General features: G+C 41.3%; 1 protein-coding gene across 3 annotated transcripts in view; it reads left to right on the top strand.

Moving 5' to 3' along the window:
* The first annotated feature begins 6,675 nt into the window (after nt 1-6,675).
* LOC137378647 (ciliary neurotrophic factor receptor subunit alpha-like) overlaps nt 6,676-26,750 on the top strand; it is a 578,914-nt gene continuing 558,839 nt past the window's right edge. The window contains exon 1 of one of the 3 annotated variants that reach the window (XM_068049059.1): nt 6,676-6,757. Coding sequence is in view for 1 of the 3 variants with exons in the window: in XM_068048974.1 (XP_067905075.1) it covers nt 7,572-7,661 (90 nt within the window). In the remaining 2 variants the exon portion in view is untranslated. Of the gene's footprint in view, nt 6,758-7,528; nt 7,662-26,750 lie in introns of those variants that run through there. The other 2 variants (XM_068049135.1, XM_068048974.1) reach the window with 2 other exon arrangements.

Below are 26,750 nucleotides of genomic sequence, written 5' to 3'. Positions count from 1 at the left end.
GTTTCTGCCCCACCCACAGCACTAAGATGGCTTTGGTCAAAGTCAAAAACATCACCTTTGTTATGGGAACAGTGGCCAGTATTGGACTATGACACCACCTCCATCCCTATGTGCCAGTGTGCATCCTCCACTCTTTCAATTCTCTACTCCATCATCAGCGGCAGAACCTTCAACTGTCATATATGGTGGACATTCAGTGAGGGCAGGATAAGGGTCAACTCTGATGGCTGAATAGCCTGTTGCACTCCCTGCTTAGGGTTATAAATGAAGAATAATGACTTGATGAGGTACAGGAAGAGTCAACTCATGAAGAGCAGAATACTGGCTAAAATAAGGCTTGATGTGCAATGAGAATTGCTGCTAAAGTGTTGGTTCAATTAACGACTAGGGAGGCCGACCACGATTTCTCTGCGTTTGCCTGTGGTTACAACCTATTGCAGTGCTCTTCATCTTTGGCACAGATAATATAATATTAATTTTCTACAAATTGCTAGGTTCTCTCACCAGAAATCTTTTCATTGTTGCCATCTGAAGGCACTCCATAACCTCCTGCTTATAATCATTCAGTGAATGAGCGCTTTCTCTGCATTTTAGCTACCTTATTCTTCAATCCCTGATGGGTGAAAACCTCACACAAAGAAAGTCAACTAAATTCTTTCAAATTCATCTGTATTGCACCCACCGACTGCACACTTTGTTACAAGTAGGATATGTGTAATTGGTATCAATATTTCATCAAGGACAGTAAATTTTCAGTGCTTTTATTCTTGTATGAAAGACTGGTGTGTGTGCCTGCACCAAATTTGTAAGTTTGAGCCCTCACGTCACACGCATTGTACTTACAAGTGGTCATTTATTGCTGTTACTTGCTACCATTGAGCATGACTTGCTTAAGCCCAACACTCTAACATCCAATTGCTGGATGATAGCAATTTTCTCCATTTCTCTCTTGCACACTTCTGTCACTCCTTATTCTTTCCATCTCATTTCTCCTTTCCTTCAATTTTTGTTTTCTCAATGTTTCCTCCCCTTTGTTTCTACTCATGTTATCTCACTCATTCTTCGGGCTGGATTTTAAGAGCCCACAGTCACTCCCGGCGGCGAGCTCAAAAATGCACGCCGACGAGCTGCCATGATCTCCCATGCGGTGGCTCATTTAAATAGCTGGGGTTGGCTGTCTGTCGCCAGCAATGGTGTCAGCTGCCTGTGTGCAGGTGTTGGTGCCATTGCTAAAGCCCTGCTGGCAAATTTGAATTTTTAAAGTGAAGCCCTCCCAAATTTACAAAATAAAATTGTAATTCCCCTTTCCGAACCCCCAATAAAAATACAGTAAGTTTTTGCTCTTATCCCACCTCCGCAAAACACTTACCTTTGGATTCTGACCTTCCCCACATCAGACTGCACAAAGTTGAAAGTTCACCCCTTCCCACCATCCCCTACACTGATGATGCTTATTTGACCCTGTCACTGCCTCCCCCCACAGTAAAAATTTTAGCTCCTCTCCCCTCCCATCAGTGTCACTCCTGCTTTCTCCAGACGGGGAATTGAAGGTGCGGGAATGCCAGCCACCATGCCGAGGATTGCGGCGGGCCCGGAAGATTCAAGGGAAGTTCATTTAAACTTAGTCATCTAATTAATTTAGATACATAAATCCAGGTCCTGTCGCACAGCAGCAGGGGGGCCGCCATGGAGCCTCGCCGCCGCCGAGAGGATCAGGCCGGGCCCTCCTGGTGCCGGCCTCCGTGGCGGGCCTCTGCCGCAATCATCTTCCAGCCCTGCCCTCCACGGAGCCCGACTTCATGGGCTTGGTAAAATCCAGCCCTTCATGTGTGAGATTAGATTGTAAACGTTGACAGATTATTTGACTATTGGGAATAATTTAGCTGAGCCTAATCCTATCCTCGCTCAGGGTTTGCACATTGGAACTTCCAGAAAGGATCACTGCATAGTAACCATGGTTAAGAACTCGAGCTCATGTTTGTCCTCTGCAGCTCAAGGTGCTGAGGCCAATGTAGCATCTATACATTTAAAAAAGAATGTAGCATTTTTCACAAACACAGGATGTCCCACAGTGCTTTACAGCTATTTAAGTATTTTTGAAGTGTAGTCACTGTTGCAATGTAGGAAACGTGGCTGCCAATTTGTACCCTGCAAGTCCCTCAAAAAACATTGTGATCATGACCAGATCACCTGTTTTATTGATGTTGGTCGAAGGATTAATATTAGCCAAGAACTCCCCTACTCTTTAGTGAATATTGCAATGGATTCTTTTATATCCAACTAAGCTCTCATCAGTTTAAGGTCTGCTTCAAAAGACAGCACCTCCAGCATTGCAGTACTCCTTCAGTAATGCACTGGAGCATCAGCCTGGATTATGGGCTTATGTTCCGTGGCTCCTGCTGAAGTCAATTGATTCAACACAGACTAGGAACTGAACCTGGGACATTTCTGATCTGTATGGCACAGTATGTTTGCGATGCTTCTATTCTATTACACCTGATTGCTTTTGCTTGAACCATTTTTCCAGACGATAGGACCATACTGCCTGTCACTGATGAAATATACATACAGCTGACAGCAGATAAAGGTATAACACTGATCCAAGAGAATTTCAGTGCCAACCCACTTCCTCTTCACTCCAGTTGTACCAATTTGGCTGAGAAACAATCAGGCTCTCATCCAGTTGTTTCCCTATGGAGTATATATCTAGAACAGAGAGTCAGGCATTATCAGAACCACATGTTCATGCTTCTTTCTCATCATAATACAGTGGTTCAACCTGCCTAGAGCTGAACTAATGCTGTTTTACCAGCACACATTGAAGTTGTGGCGGCTTACTGAGAACAGCCACCTATACATTATTTGAAGTTTGTAAAGCACCAGGAGTAGTTCCTTTATGCAGATTTGGTAAGGGATTTATCCACACACAGGAAAAGTCTCTACTTTCATCTGATATTGCCATAGTGAGAGTGTGACGGTTTCAAATTGAGAACACAGCAAGACTCTTCCTTTACATCGATCAATCTGTTCCAGGAAGTACTCATGGTTCTTAGTATATTGCGTGACTATAAGGACAGCCAGTTTCACCCGGTCACCACAGTCCTACTATGTCTTCTTATGGAGAAATCTGGAATTAGCTGACACCAGATAAAGGTGGGAGCAGCTAAAATCAACCGTAATATTTTAAATGAGATGGAGACATCTGTGCTTTGAAATCCTGACTGTGTTAGCTGACCTTCGTTTGGTGTGGTACTGTACCACACAGACCATAAACTCTTAGCTTTGATATCACATCTGTGCTATGCTTTCTGATTTCAGCCAAGGCAGTGCTTGGGGTTTCTACAAATTGCCCAAGAGCCTTTGAGCTCGAGATAGGAGGATACAAGACAGGGTTCCTGCTCTTGATCATCATTCAGTGACCCCTGCAGTGTGTATATGTGGTCACTGGCCAAGGACAATGTTGGGCCATGTGATGCCCATGATGGTCAAATAGCTTGCAGATACCCACTATCATTTTGTAGAATGGGCACCTGGATAAGGTCTGGTACTGTACCCTTGGAAGACTTAGTGTCTGCAGGAGTGGAGAGGAGAAAGTTGAAAAAGTAGATCACTTTTACTGCTAATTATTAAAAGTTCAAGACCTTGAATTTATTTTCCAATAGTTTATTAGCTAAATTCTTCACATGCACTCTGTTATGCAATGGCAATACAAACAGCCACAAACTGAAAGCAGAGTGACTGAGACCTAGACTATAGCACATCAGGAGTTCAGTGAAATCAAGGGAAAGACCAAGAACTCATAATACAATTGAAGCCACTCAGGACTTGAATAGCCCTGAATGTTCCTTTTGCCCACTCATTTTATTCCCTTTTCTTCCCCCTCTCTTGTGAGAGCAGTTATTCAAGCTGGAATAAAATTCCTGCAGTAACTTTAAAAAAAATCTTGCCAATGTGACAATTCTTTAAACATTAGTCCAGAGAGTGTCAGGAGACTATTTGACCATAGGATGCATCACAGGTGTACCAAATATTACCCTCATCTCAATATTCACATACTTGCACTTTGCAACATGGACCAGTAAGTAGTGATCAAAATCAGGATGATATTTTCCCCCCTCCTTAGTGCAGAGATGATGAGGCCAACTGTTGCATCTCCACCCCTGCCTCAGTCAAGATTGGGTAACTCAGAGGCTAGGAATCCTGTGGCGAGTAACTCACCTCTTGACTCCCCAAAGCCTGTCCACCATCTACAAGGCAGAGGTCAGGAGTGTGATGGAATACTCTCCAGTTGCCTGGATGGGTGCAGCTCCAACAACACTCAAGAAACTTGACACCATCCAGGACAAAGCAGCCCACTTGTTTGGCACCCTATCCACAAACATTCACTCCCTCTACCACTGACGCACAGTGGCAGCAGTGTGTACCATCTACAAGATGCACTGCAGCAACGCACCAAGGCTCCTTCGACAGCACCTTCCAAACCTGCGACCTCTACCACCTCGAAGGACAAGGGCAGCAGATGCATGGGAACACCACCACCTGTAAGTTCCCCTCCAAACCACAAACCATCGTGACTTGCAACTATATCGCTGTTCCTTCCTTGTCGCTGGGTCAAAATCCTGGAACTCCCTTCCTAACAGTACTACCCCACATGGACTGCAGCGGTTCAAGAAGGCAGCTCACCCCACCTTCTCAAGGGCAATTAGGGATGGGCAATAAATGCTGGCCGAGCAAGCGACATCCACATCCCATGAACGAATAAAAAAAAACTCAGCGCAGACCTGTCATTTACCTGTGACTTCCCTATTCTGTATGGTTCAGTAGCATGCAACACAGTAATCTCTCAAGGAAACCCTACTTTTTTAATGCACTTGTATTTTTATTAGGATTTTCTATTAGTGATACAATTACAAGGAGAAAAATAGCAGACGTGTAAAAAGGATTGTGTTAACACAAACATGTGTAAAGAGAGGCAGATGATATGAAAGAGACTTGATGTATTATTGTAAAGTCTGGCAGTGGTAGAGTATTACTACTCTCAGCATCAATTACTTGCTTGAGTTTTAATAGTTCTCCTGTTAGTAATTTAGCTTGGAGAATTTCTTTAATGATCAGCACATTAAATACACAAAATGCTGCCAAACTTCAAGCTTGCTTTTAGAAGTCTAATCACTTTTGCGTGAAATACGATTTCTTAAGTGTTTTCTGCTATTACTGTTCAGATTGACTTGCTGAGTGAATGATTAAATGCAGTATAAAGATTTGCAAATTGGCTGTTTCATTCTGAAGATTAAAAATCCCCAGCCAAGCATATCACTTCTTGGCAAAATGGCAATACATTTATCAGATTCGACTGGGCCAATGGTGGGTAAGTGAAATATTCTAATCTTGTGCTATTTTCAGATGTCCTGATGAAATGTTACTGACCCTGTCAAAACTTCCAATAATAGTAATAACATCACAGAGCAGCAATCTTCTTACAACATCCACAAATGTCAACTTCAGCAGCTAGGAAATATGACTCACAACCGTTTTTATCTGTAGATCCATTCAGGTACTTCTCACCGGTTTTATTGTATTTTTAGAGAAACTTAGGTGAAAGACCTCCATTAAATTTGAAAAAAAACAGTTGAGAAAATGAAACATGGGAGTGGAGAAAAAGAAGAAAGGATAAAATAAAGGGTCTGTCAACCGTTTCAGGACACTGGAACATCTTTGTAATGCTTAAGAGTATCGACAAGAGTTGACTTTGCTTTATGAATCTGTCTTGAAGGCCAGACTACATTACATCAAACTAATGGCTTGCTTTTCTTATAATTCTACAACTGATGGTTAAATGTGTGCTACACTTTGTAAGGAAAGTTGGTCAAAGATCTATGGAATAAAGATGTTTAAAAGAATGTCACTTTTTAAGACAGTTCAAATAAACAGCACGCTTAAGTATTTTAAGCAAATGAATGCAGCAGCTGTGCAGGAAAATGAAGCAGTCATAGAAAAATGGATATCATTTCCATATTTCTGGCATGTACATAAATATATATATGTATGCATATACATAATCTCCCCACGCTTGTCAGCTGAGACAGCAGATAGTGCGTTCTGAAAGAGGTGGCAGGATCAGAGCTCAATTAGGATAAAGAGCCACAGAAGAGCCTCATGTTTTATGCAGAGACTCGAGGACCTTTGTTTGTATTGATTTGTTAATGTGTACTGTGTGTTTAGCTGCTGTGCTTTAGAAACCAGCTCTAAGCTTGCATTCCAAGCAGAGAGGGTTACAGAGAGAAATAAACACGCACAAAGAAATAAACTTAAGACTTCCCCAATCAATTAAACTTCCAACACTACCAACCCCAACCTCCCCCCGTCCCCCCACTATCAAAAAGTCCTTCAATTTCTTTCAAAATTCAGTAACCTTGGAAAAGCAGATACATATTTGTAATATGTGTACTTGAAGAAAATATATTTTATCTTCTGTGTGTTTGACTGGCGGCTGAGCTCTAGGAGGTTTGGCAGACACCAGTGATTGTTTTTTTATAAAAGCTACACTTCCCCAAACATTGGCTAGGGGGTGCACGGCTCGCCTGATAATTTATTCTGCCCATCACAAATGACTGCCTGGTCACATGGTGAGGCTCTGGAGTTTAAAAGTGCTTTAATCTGCATCCAGTGCGGAGCAGCTGGTGGCAAAGTAGCAATAATCTGGCAACACTGGCCACTTTCTCTTCTACTGAGAGGTGCTACTGTGACAGCGTTTTCAGTAAGTAATAAAAAATGACAACAAGCTTGAATGTGCTGCATATATTTTTTTCTTTTATGGACTCAGTGTATTATATTTAAAATACAATGTTGTCTTAGAAATGTTTTCATTTATATACTGTATTATTTTCTTCTTTGCCTGCATGTTTGATGGTAAGACAGAGGGAGTTTAGTGGAAAAAACAAAAAAAAATTAAATAATGAGGATGAAAGATGTTTCACTGGATTGTCATGAAATGTGCGGGTGTGGTTGAAGCTGTAATGCTGGGTGAAAGTGAAGAAAGCACTGCACTGCTAGACAATTAGCTCGGATTCTCTCATCTTTTTTTGTAGTGCTGGTCTTGTGTTTAGGGGTCACAGAAGCTGGTGACCCAGTGTCAGCAGTTCTGCATGGAAGCTATTATGCATTCCTGATTGATTAGATTTAGCGGAAATCCTTTTGCTTTTTCCTCTTTTTTTCTCTCTGCTAGTGCTCTATTACTTCCAAAAACCTTCAGATCAGAGGACTGCTTAGCTTATCACTGCTAGCTGCTAATTGCTAATCTTCCAGCACTGTTTATTAGCAGGGCACGACTATTAGCCAGTTTGAAGATAGCCTTTGAGCAAATATAAATGCACGCTGAAGGGGAATTTTTAAATCCAGCTGCCAACAGCTTTAGAGTATCCTGTTTTCTTTATTTCTCCAAACATGATGCTTTTAGAGTCAGGAGTGGGTGGACCGAAGGCTAAGTGTTGAAACTGGGATTCAGTGCATTTGAGATGGAGAGACTTCAGGAACTGTCTGTCTGTTTGGACTGACCTTTTAATTTTCCAGTAATGCCAGAGGCCTCCCTGGATGCTGCAGTGCTATCATTTAATAGGAATGACAACCCATTTATTCAATTGTTTTGTGGAAAAGTCTATCAGGTAATTTATTCCGTGCTATAATTTTAATGAGAGCTATAATTCAAAATGGGATGGCATGATATATGAGTCACTCTGTTTCACTAATTCACTGCAATCATCTGCACCGGCAGGTGTTTATAAGAAAAATGTCATATTGTTTACAAAGACCATAACATTCATTTAAAATCAGGAATCAACAAAAGTGACCCTTGGCGTATGAGATCTGTGAATGAATATTTAATTTTTTTATGCGATGATGCAAGTACAACTGAAAAAACCTTATGAATGAGAAAAGTGTCCCCTCTATTCAGCTGCTCCTATTAGGCAGTTTTAATCGTGCACCGAAGGAAAATGTTGCCTGTAAAATATTTGTGCCATATATGCTGGTATAGGCTTTTCATGGGTCTCGGATTGTTTGGCATATTTTATCTAAAAAAATTATATTGAATTTGATTCCAAATGATTCCTGGTAAGGTTTGCCTGAAATCCTGTCCTCTATGTGACGTGAATTACTTGAGAAGTTTATAAGCGCAATAATTTTGCAGCTGGCCACAACATGAAGGTTAACAAGAAGGTTGTTGTGAGAAGTGGGAAAGGCTGAGGTTTTCTCTGGATGTGTCAATGGAGAACTGTGAGGGAGCCTGTGTGCACGGTTGAAAGAAGGGTAGCTTGGAGTGGAAGTACTCCAAAAACGAGTTGCAAGGTGGATTCCAGCACAGAATATGCCATCAAATATTTAATACAAATGAATAATTATTGCAACTGCAGTTCAAAATATTATTTACTTTTTGCAATTGATTGCAGTTACAATTGTTTTTAAAATGTTGCCAACACCTTCTGTCTTGTGTTAGAATATAAAAGGGAGAAGCTTTTGTCCAAAAACTGCATCTGATGTTGTGAGGGTCTTCGTTTTCTTGCTGTAATTATCTAGAATCCTAATCTTCTGTGGCTTCAGTCTCTTGCACAATGCAAATGCTGCCCAAGCGTGAACTCAGCAACCTCTCACCATGATACTTGCTCGGCATAGCTTCCAAAGGCACATTGTAGTCTATTATGAACTTCGAAGAAGAATACATTTTTTGGTAAAACTATGTGGCATATTATTGTAGAAAACAAACCTATAGAACACGACAATTATTCTTTATTAGTAAGTGTGTTCCAGAGATACTTAAACAAAATGATATGGCTTCATTGCTACCCAATGCCACTCATATTGTGTGCCTTGACCCTTTGTTTGAGCCTCCCTCTCAAATAGAGAAACCATATTAATTCTCATTCTAATAAGGCACTTGCTGTAGTATGCAAATGTGGCTCTCACAGTTGGCTTTAAAAAGAGGCTGTATTTAACCAAATATAATTTTTATTGAATTAAATCTTATTATGCTGACTGGCATACCAAATCAACTTTAAAAAAGTAAGAACAGAGTCTTGCGATTAGTGAATAAATTGAACAGGACAAGGCAAAAATTATCAGGAAAATTGGAATTTCACCTCAACATTGATTAAAGCAGAAGGATTTGGCTATTGCTGCTTAAAAGTTATAAGTTTGTGCTCACATTATTCCCATTCTCTTCTTTCAGGCTCCTGCCAGAAAAGGCAGGCTGGGCAAGCAGTTCCCATGTCTTTGCCAATGCAGGTCTATGATATGAATGTTGCCACATTGGGGAAATAGACAAGGCAAACAGTCATGGTTTAACTTCATTGAACCCCTTGCAAGAGACACACATAACCTTAAACTGTCATGAAGGGCAACTATTGTAGTTACAAATACTGGGAATATAATTGACTCTGATTTTAATGGAACTTAACATTTCAAACAGTGAAAATGCATCTGGACAAAATCAGCTGATGTCATTCGGACCAGATATCAGTCTATTTCTCTGCTTAACTTCATTAAATTATGTACAAATTCCATGATCAAAAAAGGTATTATGGTTAGTTTAGTGAAGCTTTTGTACAGTTACGGACAGAGAGCAACATGGAGAATACCACAGACAGAAACGCTGTAACCTCTCTTCCCCCTTCTACCAGTGTCTCCCATATCTAAAGTGCAGGTTCGGTCTCCAAATAATCAGTGAGGAATCCACAACTGATCGACTATTACTATTTTATTTATGATATATTACTCCCCTTCTGCTTATAGAAGCAGCGGAAAACAATCGTAAAAATGAAAATGGATTGGTGGAGATCTCACTAAGACATTGTAAGTGACAAGGAAACAAAGTTGCAAACTGATCAGTTACAGGATTGATGAGTACATTCAGTTGAAATGCAAGAGCCCAAAGGATAAGACAGCAGGTAAATCCTTAGCTCTTCCGCAGTGATGACCACTTTGATAAGACACCAAACTGCTCTGAAAAGCTGCAGATTAAGAATGATAAAAAAATATAAGGCTAAGTACAAAAGAAAGATAATTATCACATTCTTCAGAGCAAATGCTAAGCCATCATTAAAGGATATAGTAAAGTGCTTAAATCATTCAGCCATCAAAGTATGGAATTGGGAGATTGATTGTGTTCAAACACTGCAATAACAGACAGAAAATTCGATGTACAACTAAAATGGAATCCTTTAACTGTTTTCAGATGACTCTAAGTGGTTGGTTAATTAGCCAATTAAGGAGAAATCTGAGGCCAGAAAAGGTGAAAATAACTGCTTTTAACCCAAATTATTAACACCTTTTTTATTTAAACAGATATAATAAAAATAGTTTTGAGTTATTTTCCACTCATGTATCATGTAACGTAATGCCCACTAACTCTGTCAGACATAGTTAAAATCAAATCTTCTTTCTTCCCACTGCTGATTAGATCTTGTAGATTGACCTGCACAGGCACAATGTCCAGCTCAGTTGCTCTCCCCTTATCTTTACCAAGATAAGGAGTCATTTCCTGCAGTAAATTCAGAGTTCTCGAGCAAACATCATACAGTTTACTTTTTTTCTTATCTAATATTCTTTCCTCTTCTACCTCCTCCATCCAGGGGAGGGGGTGGTGAGGCAACAGTTGCCTTAGTGTCACATTGTAGTCTGCCAGCAGAACATACAATTCAGAAGAGGCAGGTCAATTAATAACAGCCCCTCTTTGCCTCTTGATCACGTTCCTTCTGTATGGTGTTCTGTAGAGTACCAAAGAGCTCCCAATCCAGCAACACCTCAATTTTAAAATTCTCATCCTTGTTTTAGTGTATGGTGTTCTCCAGAGATCTTGTGATGAGCAAGGATGAAATTTAATCAACTTAAGACATCACAGTCTGACCAACATTAATTTCTGAGTCTTGAACTTGTGATATGGTTTTGGGTCAACTACTTTGCCACCCAAGATTTATCACTGTAATAAAAACAAATTTCTACCACAAATTTTACCTCAGGTTTTGTCCGTTTACACAAAAACAAATTGTTTATATGGAATAGATTTTGTTCGGCAAATGTCTGAACAAATCAACTTCCATGCTTTTGTGTAGATGTGTGAGTTAGCAATATATACATTACAGAGGAGTCAAGATTTTCTTTCCATAGCAAATTTGTAGCCTGTTTGCACCTTTGGCCGATTTTCTTTTCCATTGACTGTGCGTTGATGGGGAGGTGTAAAACTGTCTGCAATAAAAGTTACAATGACCCCCCCTTCGCTTCAGTAAACCAAGTTAGAAAAGGGTGGCCTGATGTTGTATTGGCAAATGAAAATTCTGGACCATTTTATGGCTGGCCTCTGGCTACGATTCCACACCCAATGAGTTCCTGATTTCTACCAAGCCATTAGAACTTCAAAAAGAAGTTCCCAACATTGCCTTCTCAAAGCAATTAGGGATTAGCGGAAGACATTACTTTGCCAGTGCTGCCCATATCCCAAGAGCAAACAGAAAAAGGAACCAAGAATAGATGAAAGAAAATATGAGGAAGGGTCATGAAAACTGTTGATTTTCGCTCTTACTGGATAGTTGAAGAACCTTATCAATAGATATTTGGGACTAGTTTCCATGATAACAGCTATACTTTAACAAAGTAAAACATTCAAAGGTGCTCCGCAACTGTGTTATCAAACAAAATTTGACACCAAGCCACATAAGGGAATAGTAGGACAGATGACCAAAAGCTTAGTCAAGAGGTAGGTTTTAAGGAACGTCTTATAGGAGGAAAGTGGGGAAGTAAAGGTTTAGGGAGGGAATTCTAGAGCTTATGACCTAGGCATTTGAAGGCGTGGCTGCCAATGGTGGCGCGATTAAAATTGGGGATGCTGAAGAAGCCAGTATTGGAGGAGCACAGAGATCTCGTAGGACTGAAAGAGCTAACAGAGATAGGAAGGGTGAAGCCATGGAGGGATTTGAAAACGAGGATGAGACTTTTAATATAGAAGTGAGGCCGGGCCAGAAGCCAATGTAGGCCAATGAGCACAAAGGTAATGGGTGAACCGGACCTCTTGTGAGTTAGAATACGGGCAGCAGAGTTTTGGATGAGCTCAAGTTTATAGATGATAAATTAGAGTCCGGCCAGGACTGCATTGAAATAGTTGAGTTTAGAGGTAACAAAAGCATGGATAAATTACCTTGAAATAGTTCATCAAGAGGAAAACTATTGTCAGCAATCTAAAATCCACACTCTGCGCACATTTATGATTATATGGCACCCTGCTCACATTCCTCTTTATTGTGTTTAGATCTAAAATTCATTGTACTCATACTGTTAACTTCTCAGGACCTCACAACTGTCAAAGTCCTTACTTCCTCAGGCTTCTCTTCCTCTTGCAACCACAGAATTTTAAAACCCATGCTTAGCATCACTTCACTGCTATTCTTGATTTATCTTCTTTTCTCTCCTACAGTTGTCAACCATGGTCTAAACCTCTCAATGATAAAAAAAAATCAATTGACTTTGCTATGATGATGCAATATACTACCATGGAAAGGGGTGATGATGATTTGTGCCCATGCTGGTTGTATCTTTAGGTTTTAGCTACTTTTGACTTTCATGTTTCAAGATCCTCTTCGAGGGGAGCCAGCACACGATGTCTTCAAGAATGTTTTCACGTGCCCTGACAGCAAGGTAAAATTCATAATCCATGCAGTAAAGCAAACTGAGGCCCTTTTTTTGAAATTATTTCATTTATTGGTTCTATCCCATGCCTCTGTGAGATATTCTTCATTTTACAAGTGGTAGAATGAGGCTAAAATAGAACTTGAACATAAGAAATAGGAGCAGGAGTAGACCATACAGTCCCTTGAGCCTGCTCTGCCATTCGATATGAACATGGCTGACTTTTGGTCTCTGCTCCACTTTCCCGTCCACTCCCATTATCCCTCGATTTCCCTGATGAGACCAAGGGCTGGATTTTCAATCAAGGGTTGGGAACCAGAAATAGGGACTGGTTCTGTGTTCTGACCACACATGGCATGCTTTAAACAGGCCCATTGGAATTTTCAAGTCCTCAGCCAATTAAAGACCAGGAAGCAGGCTTGCCAAATAAAGGCCTTCCGACTCAGTGATCAGCAACCCATTGGCCGAGGTGGGAGCTGCCAATCCGAAGATAGAGAGAGAGAGAGAAGGCCAGGTAAGTTTCTTTTTATGCTTTTAAAAAGCCACAGATACCTGGCCATGATCCTGAAGGTGCAACAACTCCAGGAGATGGCCAGTGAATGCAGCTGTCGCCCGGCGGCTGCTATCGGTTCGGGGAGGAGGCCCTTCACATGGTCCATCCTCTTCTCCCCTTCACTTCCCACCCTGAGCCCACCAGGTTGGCCTGGACGTGGTTGCTGCCTGCATTGCGAATTGGAAATTCCAATTGATGAGGGATCGGGACCTTACTAGGCCCTGTAATTTGCAATAACTGGCTTCAATTGGCTGGCTACCAGAAAGCTGTTCCGACCCCAAGCCACCCTCATTTAAAATGGCTTGGGGTCGGGATTGTGGCGACGAACTGGCACGGAGGCTGGCAGCGCCAAATTGTGACCTGCCCATCTCCAATTTGGTCCTTGATCATATATAAAAATCCATCCCAAAAATCTGTCTCTCAAACTTAAATGTAATCAACAATGGACCATTCACAACCCTCTGGGGTAGAGAATTCCAAAGATTCAAAACCCTCTGAGTGAAGAAAGAGATGTAATTTTCCTCATCTCAGTCCTAAATGATCGACCTCTTATCCTGAGACTGTGTCCTCATGATCTAGATTTTCCAGCCAGGGGCAACAACATCTCAGTGTCTACCCTGTCAAGCTGCTTCAGAAACTTGGATGTTTCAATGAGATCACCTCTCATTCTTTTAAACTCAAGAGAGTACAGTCCCAATTTACTCAGCCTCCCATAATAGGACAACTCTTCATCTAGTGAACCTTCACTGTGCCACCTCCAATGCAAGTATATCCTTTCTTAAATATGGAGACCAAAACTGCACATCACCTGCAAGTTCCCCTCCAAGCCACACACTATCCTGACTATCCTTCACCGTCGCTGGGTCAAAATCCTGGAACTCCCTTCCCAACAGCACTGTTGGTGTACCTACATCCCAAGGACCGCAGCGGTTCAAGAAGGCAGCTCACCACCACCTTCTCAAGGGCAATTAGGGATGGGCAATAAATGCTGGCCTAGCCAGCGATGCCCACTTCCCATGAGCAAATAAAAAAAAAAGTACTCTGGGCATGGTCTCACCAAAGCCATGTACAATCGTAGCAAGACTGCTTCATTCTTATAGTCCAATCCCATTGCAATAAAGGCCAACACGCCATTTGCCTTCCTACTTGCTTGCTGTACCTACATGCTAACTGTCTGAGTTCCTTGTACGAGTAGACTCAAGTCTCCCTGAACATCAACATTTAGAAGTTCTGATGAAAGGTCACAGACCTGCAACATTAACTCTGTTCCTCTCTCCACAGATGCTGCCAGACCTGCTGAGCAATTCCATATCTTTCTTTTTTTATTTCAGATTTCCAGCCTTTGCAGTATTTTGCTTATATTTTAGAAGTTTCACGCCTTTACAAAATATTCTGCTCTTCTATCCTTGCTATCAAAGTGAATAACCTCACAATTCCCAAGATTATACTCCATCTGACACCTTGTTGCCCATTCACTTAACTCTTTGCAACCTCTCTTTGGCCTCCTCACAGCTCACATTCTCATCTAGCTTTGTATCAACAGCAAACTTGGATACATTAGTCTTGATTTCCTCATCCAAGTCATTAATATAGATTATAAATAGCTGAGGCCCCAACACTGGTCCTTGCAGGACTACATTAGTTACAGCCTGTCAACGTGAAAATGCCCTGTTTATCCGACTCTCTGCTTCCTACAAAGAACAAAGAAAATTACAGCACAGGAACAGGCCCTTCGGCCCTCCAAGCCTGCGCCGATCCAGATCCTCTATCTAAACCTGTCGCCTATTTTCTAAGGGTCTGTATCTCTTTGCTTCCTGCCCATTCATGTATCTGTCTAGATGCATCTTAAAAGACGCTATCGTGCCCGCGTCTACCACCTCCGCTGGCAACGCGTTCCAGGCACCCACCACCCTCTGCGTAAAGAACTTTCCACGCATATCTCCCCTAAACTTTTCCCCTCTCACTTTGAACTCGTGACCCCTCGTAATTGAATCCCTCACTCTGGGGAAAAAGCTTCTTGCTATCCACCCTGTCTATACCTCTCATGATTTTGTACACCTCAATCAGGTCCCCCCTCAACCTCCGTCTTTCTAATGAAAATAATCCTAATCTACTCAACCTCTCTTCATAGCTAGCGCCCTCCATACCAGGCAACATCCTGGTGAACCTCCTCTGCACCCTCTCCAAAGCATCCACATCCTTTTGGTAATGTGGCGACCAGAACTGCACGCAATATTCCAAATGTGGCCGAACCAAAGTCTTATACAACTGTAACATGACCTGCCAACTCTTGTACTCAATACCCCGTCCGATGAAGGAAAGCATGCCGTATGCCTTCTTGACCACTCTATTGACCTGCGTTGCCACCTTCAGGGAACAATGGACCTGAACACCCAAATCTCTCTGTACATCAATTTTCCCCAGGACTTTTCCATTTACTGTATAGTTCACTCTTGAATTGGATCTTCCAAAATGCATCACCTCGCATTTGCCCTGATTGAACTCCATCTGCCATTTCCCTGCCCAACTCTCCAATCTATCTATATTCTGTTGTATTCTCTGACAGTCCCCTTCACTATCTGCTACTCCACCAATCTTAGTGTCGTCTGCAAACTTGCTGATCAGACCACCTATACTTTCCTCCAAATCATTTATGTATATCACAAACAACAGTGGTCCCAGCACGGAACCCTGTAGAACACCACTGGTCACACGTCTCCATTTTGAGAAACTCCCTTCCACTACTACTCTCTGTCTCCTGTTGCCCAGCCAGTTCTTTACCCATCTAGCTAGTACACCCTGGACCCCATGTGACTTCACTTTCTCCACCAGCCTGCCATGGGGAACCTTATCAAACGCCTTACTGAAGTCCATGTATATGACATCTACAGCCCTTCCCTCATCAATCAACTTTGTCACTTCCTCAAAGAATTCTATTAAGTTGGTGAGACATGACCTTCCCTGCACAAAACCATGTTGCCTATCACTGATAAGCCCATTTTCTTCCAAATGGGAATAGATCCTATCCCTCAGTATCTTCTCCAGCAGCTTCCCTACCACTGACGTCAGGCTCACCGGTCTATAATTACCTGGATTTTCCCTGCTACCCTTCTTAAACAAGGGAACAACATTAGCAATTCTCCAGTCCTCCGGGACCTCACCCGTGTTTAAGGATGCTGCAAAGATATCTGTTAAGGCCCCAGCTATTTCCTCTCTCGCTTCCCTCAGTAAACTGGGATAGATCCCATCCGGACCTGGGGACTTCTCCACCTTAATGCCTTTTAGAATACCCAACACTTCCTCCCTCCTTATGCCGACTTGACCTAGAGTAATCAAACATCTGTCCCTAACCTCAACATCCGTCATGTCCCTCTCCTCGGTGAATACCGATGCAAAGTACTCGTTTAGAGGCTCATCCATTTTCTCTGACTCCACACATAACTTTCCTCCTTTGTCCTTGAGTGGGCCAATCCTTTCTCTAGTTACCCTCTTGCTCCTTATATATGAATAAAAGGCTTTGGGATTTTCCTTAACCCTGTTTGCTAAAGATATTTCATGACCCCTTTTAGCCCTCTTGATTCCTCGTTTCAGATTGGTCCTACATTCCCAATATTCTTTCAAAGCTTCGTCTTTCTTCAGCCTCCTAGACCTTATGTATGCTTCCTTTTTCCTCTTAGCTAGTCTCACAATTTCACCTGTCATCCATGGTTCCCTAATCTTGCCATTTCTATCCCTCATTTTCACAGGAACATGTCTCTCCTGCACGCTAATCAACCTCTCTTTAAAAGCCTCCCACATATCAAATGTGGATTTATCTTCAAACAGCTGCTCCCAATCTACATTCCCCAGCTCCTGCCGAATTTTGGTATAGTTGGCCTTCCCCCAATTTAGCACTCTTCCTTTAGGACCACTCTCGTCTTTGTCCATCAGTATTCTAAAACTTACGGAATTGTGATCACTATTCCCAAAGTAGTCCCCTACTGAAACTTCAACCACCTGTCCATTAACCAATCCTCCATCCGTGCTAATATATTATCCTCAACTCCATGAGCCCTTATCTGGGGTATTAACTTTTGTATGGCACCTTATTGAATGCCTTTTGGAAATCCAGGTATACTACATCGACTGGCTCCCCTTTATCTACCCTACTAGTTACATCCTCAAAAGTCTCAAATAAATTTGTCAAACTCGATTTCCCTTTCATAAAACCATAGTGACTCGGTCTGATCATACTATTTTCTGCATTGTTAAGGTTTCCTTGATAATCGTTTCCAGCATTTTCCCGATGACTGATGTCAGGCTAACTGGCCTGTTTTCTTTCTCCCTCCTTTCTTAAATAGAGGTGTTACACTTGCTAACTTAAATATCTCCTGGTTTGGAGCCTTCACTCAAAAAAAAAAATTAAACAGTCATGAAACAAGTGAATAGTAAAAGAAACATAGTATGTACATTATTAATACACATTAATATCATATTCTGGTATATAGTAGAAAATAACAAATGGATCTCAACTCTAGCGCTAAAACTAGGACCATTGCTCTTTGAAGACTTTACTCATTAACAGCAGAAATTAGACCTTATTTTCTTCAGAGGTTTCAGTCATGTGACTCCAGTGTGTTGCTCCACCGCAGATCAGGAGATTCCATCTGTAATCCTTGGTCTGTGTTGAATCAGTTGATTTCAGCCTGGGCAAAGATGGAGATGCAACAACCAGCTTCAGTGCCACTGGATCAAGAAGGGAAAAAAAATCAATCATAATTTTTGCCTCCATCGCTATTTAATAACCTCCTGCTGGAACATGTAGATGACTGGATATTGGGTGAAGATGAGATTAAGTGGTTCATGATCAAATACTATCATACCAATGCACACTGTTAAAGCTTACATATGAAGAATGACCATTTGGACAAGCTAGTGACGGACTGATGTTGCAAGTGGGATCATATCCTTGAAGTACCTTAAGGAAAAGAGGGGATAAAACTGAGGAACCAATAAGGCAGTAGAAGTCAGCTCTTCCCTACAGGGAAAGAGGAAAAATGATCACATGGTGAATCACTTCCATCCCGTTGTTTCACACCTTCTATTGGTCATTTATTTCAATAAAGAATTGGAAACTTGTCAGCTCCAGGGGTATGATATGTGGCACAAGGCAGAAGGCATTACCAAAAAATAACGTAAGGTATACTTAAAACATAGCATGGATGCACTGCAGGCTTACAGAATAGATTCAGAAGGAAAAAGTCCTTTGGCCTACTCCTTTCCAATTACCAACTCTACTGTCCCCTCATGACAGCATCTTCCTGTTTCTTAAAGGAGTTTAGTGTCCTGGCCTCAACAACTCTTCCTGGTATGGTAACTTAATCCATGTGTTGATCAAGTACTAAAATGTGAAAGGCTACTTCCACACATCGGATGACCACGGTAACCTCTATCAAAAACAACATTTCTGATTGTGGTTTCCAGAATGCTCTTCATATTTGTACCATATTAAACAAGTAGTTTCAGGTTAAGAGCTGCATATTTCTTTGTTCAGATTGACCGTGTCTGGTGTTCATCATGTGATGATAGGTTGATTGATGCATTTGTTGGTCTGATGAACAACTGATGTGCACTCACACTATTGCAAACCAGAGGTTACTAAATGCTTCTAGGTTAGAGCAGATTTCAGTATCTCTTGATGTACTATGTGTGACAAGAGTACGAGACTGATTTGACTCATCTGAAAAATTACTAGCGAACTTTCAAATACTTGAAGATAACTTTAAGGAGAACATGTTGCTTTTTCGACGAGCATGTTCAGTTCTTATACTGGCTCTGAAAACAGTTTAAAAGTGGTCATGATGTCAACCAGAAGTATTCCAGTTTAAGTATGCAGTTTGCTCAGTGCACATTATTGCGATGCAATTTTCACAGGACATCTGACATTTAAAAAGAATACTTTTGACTATTAGGTGAGTAGTATGATGGAATCCATAATTGCAAAGCTTGTTTTTTTAGACCCTAACTGAGAGGGAAATTAGAACTGAAACGGAAATTGGACCAAAAATGGAAACTGGAATGGAAATGGAAACGGGAACGGAAACTGGAAAAACAACTTCAGGTTTCCAGGAAAACTGACACTAGTTAGAACCAGATAAACGGAGACAGAGTCCTCCCCAGATCAGGAAGGTCAGGCAGGAGTGAAGCAGCAGCTGGCAGAAGAAAGTGAAGACTGTATCCAGGAGCTGTTTCTATTACTTATGTTACGATCGAGGTTGGAGGAATGCACTGTCTTTCTCTAGTTCCACTTTTCTACAGGTCACAACAAATATTTAAGTGTTTTACCCAGTAACCGATAAGGTCAATTATATACATTATCTATTCTACCTTCAGAATAAAAATCCACCAATCAGGTTTCTTTAATAAACAACAGAATTATTAATTTATTATAAAAGAAGGCTCATTCAATAAAGATGCAAAGCTTATAAGCACACGGGTTGAAATATGAAAGTATAAATATATTCCCTTCTAAATAACCCAACACACATGCGCGCACACACACACTGCTTAAAGAAAAAATAAAGAAGCTTTCTCTGCAGAGATCAACTTTACAGAAAAACAAAAAAATTACTTTGGCCAAGTACTTCTTAATTCTTGAAGAAAAAGACAAGATATGGATTGTGACATATGGATCTTTGGTCTGGCATCCAGGTAAACCTAGATGGGTGTCACTAGACCCATGCGGTGGTCACTGGGATCTTTTCAGAAGCCGTTCGTTCAGAAATGTCAAGAGAATCTTGCAGAAGCTTCACTGGAGAAATGCTGCATCAGTTTCTCCAGTTCTCACACTGGATTCTGAAGGTTTTTCAAAGAGGTGGGACAGGGTGAGCTGGTAGTCTCTGTCTTAGCAGGCTTACACCCCAACTGAACTCCAATCAATATCCAAAAATGAAACCAACTCTTGACCACCATAAATCTAGACATGTCACTTCTCTGTAAGCAACTAATAGTCAGCAAGGCTCCTGCTGTTTATTTAGCTTAAGACATGTGACTTCCAGTGTTTGTTTATAAACAAAGTCCCAAGTGTCCTTCCAGTGACCCTTTTTAAAAAGATCCAAGTCCAGCATCTGCTCAGGTATTTCCACAGTCTTTTGAACATGAGTCCTCAAAAAATATTTAAAATGTGGGCGTCTTCATAACACTTAAAGTAGCCGACTAACTGGACCTGGCTATACAATGCACAGGTTGTCACTGAAGGATTCAGATAAAGGAAAGATTGGTGAATTCACACCATCAAGACTGACATGATCAGAGCTGAGGAGGTTGCGAAGAAGTGTGTCTTGTGGTGAAGACCACACCCATGGAGCTCAGATACAGAGGGAACTGCTGTCGGAGGAAGAACAGTGGCTCAATCCTTGAAGAAAGGAGCTGAAATTATACCTGAGGAACTTCAGAGTTGTGAAGAAAAGTTGTGACTGTAATTGTTGCCATATTTGCTGGGTGGACTGCCCAGTGAAACTATGAGACACATCTCTGTTGTATCTGATAGTTAAGGTATAATTTGTAATATATATATTGACCGTGATCTGTCTGTTGCTTCATGTTTAATTTATGTTGGTTTTGGTATAAAAGTGAAATCTTTTCTGTTAGGTTTGGTTTCCTAAATTGGGGTCAATTGGTGGATTCATTTTTTTTTTTGTTTGGCGGTGGTCTTTCTGGGGATCATAACCATTTGCTTAGACTTGCCACTGTTATCTCCCTGGGCCTACCAATAATTAACTCACACTATGACACTGAAATAAACATAATAAAGCCGGTCAAGTGTCAGGGTTACTTCTATTACTGTATTATCAACTCTGAACTACACAATTGAACACCTTTGTTTCGAATGACGTTAATTCTGTTCTTCCTTCTTTCCCTTTTTCTATCTAACTTATTATGTAGAAAAAATCATATTAAAATATATTTTCTGCACCTAATTCCTTAAAACAAGCATCAAACGTTAATTAAAAGTGTTGGAAATACACAGCATGTTTGTCAGCATCGGTAAAATGAAATGAAATGAAAGATTAGCGTTTTGACTCAGGAATGTTCACCTGCCATTTCTCTTTACAGAACAGCTGTAGAGTTTCAGCTTTTTCTATTTTGATTTCATATTTGCAACTTTTGCTGTTTTGTTTTCTTTTCAATAGATGTTGACATTTATCAACATTATTTCTGTTTCCCCAGTTATAATGCCTAATTTACCTAATTGAAAACCAAATATTTGAAGATTGACATGGTTGTAACAAATAAATCTCCAACCTGTAATAAAACCCTCAAAATGGAAAGAGCTGCCAATGAGAGAGTATAATCATTAGCATGCCAGGTTCAAGTTTATGTGTTTTCCTAGTACAGACAGGACTGGCAACACGATGATTGTGTCATTGGCCATTTTGGGGTAGATTTTCCCTCTTTATAGTTTTTGCTGGCCAACAATACCAATGGGAGGCCTGGTCCATTTAGAGTGCCATGTCTCATTTATGGATTACAGTGGAAGATGAGCAGCTCAGGGCAGCCTGGTGGCTCTGGGTCCCCACAATATCGGGTGGTCCAAATAGCCCCTGGCCTGGAAAGACAAGTGAGAATTTACCTTCAGATTCCTCTTCAGATGGATGACCAGCTGATACTGGGTGGAGGGTACACAACACATATTCTTCCCAGTTAAATCCCAAAATGACATCAGGGGCCTATTAGTATCATTATTTAAATCTCTTAGTTGGGCGTGCGATTCAAGGAGCCAAAGATGCTGTCAAAATGACAATTGCCAGAGCAATGGAAGGAATGGATTTGTAAGATATTCTCCATGATTTCTCAGGCACAGCCATCCCATTTACACCAGGAAGTAAGTATCAAAATCTCCACTTTATTTTAGAAAGCTGGTGAAATATGTGGCCATCAATTTTCCAGGTGAACAATACAGCCAAGAATCTAGTGAGCTGGGATTCAAATTCATTATGTGGTCTCCTTCATGGCTAAAAGCATTGGAGAATGAAACCTGAGTCGCCACATGCTGTATAGCTATTGCCTTCCTTACACAGGCTCCATTTGCCCTGCAATGTCTATTGTAGCTTTATTATTGGCCAATCTTATTTTGGGGTTGCATTTCCTTGGGCATCCCACCAAACTCCTGCTGTGGCTCCAGCAGGAGTCTGGTCGAATGGCTCAGAAAAAGATCCAGGTACTCCATGTCCTAGCCTCAGTTAGGAAACCTCACCTCGCCTTGTATGGGTCAGAGCCTTTGCCCACCACTTAGAGGACTAACCTTGTCAAAGAGATGAGCCAGTGGCCAATATGCCATCAGATGAGATGTACCGGCCTCCAGAAGGAAGCAAGCCCCCGCAATGGATCCCAGTTCGAGAAGTGGCAATGGGTAAATTCAGAAAAAAAGTTATATCAGCCCCTTCACCCAAAGAGTACAGAATTGGGTCTCTGGGGAAGGCCTTGGCAACCATTACTGGACAGATGGTGGGTGCCATAATTCCAGCTGCATTGGGAAGATAATTGCTCAGATAGGTAAGATAAGATTGCTAAGATAGGTTGATAGATAAATTGGCCAATATAAATTGCCCCTAGTAGAAATGTGATAGGAATATGGGATTAGTATATATGGGTGGTTGATGGTCGGCGCAGACTTTCTTTTTAGATTTAGAAATACAGCACTGAAACAGGCCCTTTGTCCCACCGAGTCTGTGCCGACCATTAACCACCCATTTATACTAATCCTACACTAATCCCATATTCCTACCACATCCTCACCTGTCCCTATATTCTCCTACCACCTACCTATACTAGGGGCAATTTATAATGGCCAATTTACCTATCAACCTGCAAGTCTTTTGGCTGTGGGAGGAAACTGGAGCACCCGGAGGAAACCCACGCAGACACAGGGAGAACTTGCAAACTCCACACAGGCAGTACCCAGAATTGAACCCAGGTCGCTGGAGCTGTGAGGCTGCGGTGCTAACCACTGCACCACTGTGCCGCCCAGTGCTGTATCTCTAAACTAAACTAAACTATACACTTGTAGTGACTTGGGTGCCTGCCAGACCCATGCAAATGAGGTTCCTCCCAATGACCTTGTATTTTGTGGCTGGGTCAGAGCTAGAGGGCAGCAGCAGACATGATCTCAGTGTAATTGCTTTCTGGCCCCTTTATGTTTCCGAGGGAGGGATGTTTACACATTTGTCTACTATTTGGTTTAGTACAGAAATGTAGGGAATGACAATTACAATTAAATATTCTTACATAGATAGAAAAATTACCTGGAATTTTCAGATTCAAGTGTTAGTTTTATTTATTTGTCTAAGCTGTAGAATTTTTTCAGATATAAGATTGTGCAATGCCAATTCCCTGTACTACATCTGATAGTTTAATTATGAAGACTAAATGCTGTGCCTATGACACCATTCCCTTCACCTTTCCCTCTCCCACGAAGAGGTTTAATCCCAAACTGGAAGGCAGCATGACTGATTGGTATGCAAATTATGCAGTTCAAGTACTGAGTTGAGAACATACATCGGAACATAGGAACATAGGAGCGGGAGTAGGCCATTCAGCCCATTGGACCTGCCCCGCCATTCAATATGATCATGGCTGATCATCCACTTCAATGCCTTTTTTCCACACTATCCTCACATCCCCTTATGTCATTGGTATTTAGGAATCGGTCAATCTCTGCTTTAAACATACTCAATGACTGAGCTTCCACAGCCCTCTGGAGTAGAGAATTCCAAAGATTCACAACCCTCCAAGTAAAGAAATTTCTCCTCATCTCTGTCCTAAGTGGCTTCCCCCTTACTTTGAAATTGTGTCCCCTGGTTCTAGACTCCCCAGCCAGGGGAAACATCTTAGCTGCATCTACCCTGTCTATTCCTTTTAGTATTTTGTAGGTTTTAATGAGATCACCTCTTATTCTTCGAAACTCTAGAGAATACAAGTCCAGTTTCCCCAATCTCTCTTCATAGGACAGTCTCACCATCCTGGGAACAAGTCTGGTGAATGTTTGTTGCACTCCCTCTATGGCAATAATATCCTTCCTAAGGTAAGGGGACTAAGACTGCACACAGTACTCCAAATGCAGTCTAACCAAGGATCTATACAATTGAAGCAAGACTTTACTACTCCTGTACTCAAATCCTCTTGTGATAAAGGCTAACATACCATTAGCCTTCCTAATTGCTTGCTGCACCTGCATGTTAGCTTTCAATGACGTAGTGACAAGGACACCCAGGTCCCTTTATACATCTACACTTTCTAATCTCTTACCATTAAAGAAATACTCTGCACAGCTATTCCTCCGACCAAAGTGGATAATCTCACATTTTTCCGCATTATTTTCCATCTGCCACATTCTTGCCCACTCACTAAGTCCCACATACCCACCTAGTTTTGTGTCATCCGTGAACTTGGAAATACTACATTTGGTCCCCACATTCAAATCATTGATATATATTGTGAACAGCTGGGGCCCAAGCACTGATCCCTGTGGTACCCCACTAGTCACAGCCTGCCAGCATGAGAATGATCCGTTTATTCCTACTCTCTATTTTCTGCAGTTAATCAATCCTTAATCCTTGCCAGTATATTACCTCCTATCCCATGTGCTTTAATTTTGCTAACCAACCTCCTGTGGGGGACTTTATCAAAAGCCTTCTGAAAACCCATGTCCACCTACTCCCCTTTATCAATTCTGTTAGTAACATCTTCAAAGAACTCCAACATGTCCGTCAAGCATGATTTCCCATTCATAAATCCATGTTGACAATGCCCAATCAAATCATTGTTATCCAAGTTTCCATTTATCACAGCCTTTCGAATAGATTCTAGCATTTTCCCGATGACTGATGTAAGGCTAACCAATCTATAATTCCCTGATTTCTCTCTCCCTCCTTTCTTAAATCGTGGGGCGACATTTGCGACCTTCCAATCTGCAGGAACCGCTCCAGAATCTATAGAATTTTGGAAGATGATCACCAATGCATTCATTATCTCCATAGGTACCTCTTTCAACACTCTGCAATGTACTAATTTCCTTCAATTCCTCATTCCCCAGATCTCTAATTCTGGGAGATTTTATTTTTAAAGAGATACAGCACTGAAACAAAGCCTTCAGCCCATCGAGTCTGTGCCAACCATCAACCACCCATTTATACTAATCCTATATTAATCCACTATTCCTACCACATCCACACAATTCCTCTACCTATACTAGGGGCAATTTATAATGGCCAATTTACCTATCAAACTGCAAGTCTTTGGCTGTAGGAGGAAACCGGAGCACCTAGCGAAAACCCACACAGTCACAGGGAGAACTTGCAAACTCCGTACAGGTAGTACCCAGAATCGAACCTGGGTCACTGGAGCTGTGAGGCTGCGGTGCTAACCACTGTGCTGCCTTATTGTAGCTTCCTCAGTGAAGACAGACACAAAGTAATCATTTAGCTTCTCTGTCATTTCTCTCTTCCCCATTATAAATTCTCCTGACTCTGCCTGCAATGGACCCAAATTTGTCTTAACCAAACGTTGACTTTTTACGTACCTGTAGAAGCTTTTACAGTCCATTTTTATATTTTTTGCTGGCTTACATTCATATTCTATTCTCTCTTTTTTATCTGTGTCTTGGTCCTCCTTTTCTGTATTCTAAAATCCTCCCAATCTTCAGGTTTACTACTATTTCTGACAACTTTATAGGCATTTTCTTTTAATCTTATACAATACTTAACTTCCTTTGTTATCCACGATTGTCTTTATTTTAGGGTTTTTGTGCCTTGAAGGAATGTATAGTTGCTGTAAACTATGTAATATTTATTTAAAGACTATCCATTGCCTTTGTACTGTCATACCTTTTAATGTATTTTCCCAATCCACCTCAGCCAATTTTCCCCTCATACATTCATAATTTCCTTTGTTCAAATTTAACACCCTGGCTTCAGATTGAACTACCTCACTTTTAAACATAATGTAAAATTCTATCATATTATGGTCACTCATCCCTAAAGGTTCTTTTACAAGAATATTATTAATAAGCCCTTTCTCATTACATAATACTAGATCTAAAATAGCCTGTTCTCTAGCTGGTTCCTCAACATACTGCTCCAGAAAACCATCCCTAACACACTCCAGAAACGCCACAGCATTAGTGCTCATTAGGTTTACCCAGACTAAATGCAGATTGAAGTCACCCATGATTACTGTATTACCCATGCTACATGCTTTTCGAATCTCCTGATTAATACCATGCCCCACACTACCATTACTGTTTGGTGGCCAATAAACTACTCCTACCAATGTTTGCTGCCCCTTGCTGTTTCTTAGCTCCACCCAAACAGATTCCACATTTTGTCCTTCCGATCTGAGATCCTCCCTTACTAATGTGCTGATCCCATCCCTTATTATCAGTGCAACACCACCTCCTTTTCCTTTCTGCCTGTCCTTCCTAAATGTCAAATATCCTTGAATATTCAGTTTCCCGTCTTGGTCACCCTGTAGCCATGTTTCCATTATGGCA

The sequence above is a fragment of the Heterodontus francisci genome, chromosome 1, assembly GCF_036365525.1.
Source record: "Heterodontus francisci isolate sHetFra1 chromosome 1, sHetFra1.hap1, whole genome shotgun sequence".
Taxonomy (NCBI): domain Eukaryota; kingdom Metazoa; phylum Chordata; class Chondrichthyes; order Heterodontiformes; family Heterodontidae; genus Heterodontus; species Heterodontus francisci.
Note: the sequence above shows the minus strand (reverse complement) of the source record. Positions and strands in the feature narration are given on the sequence as shown.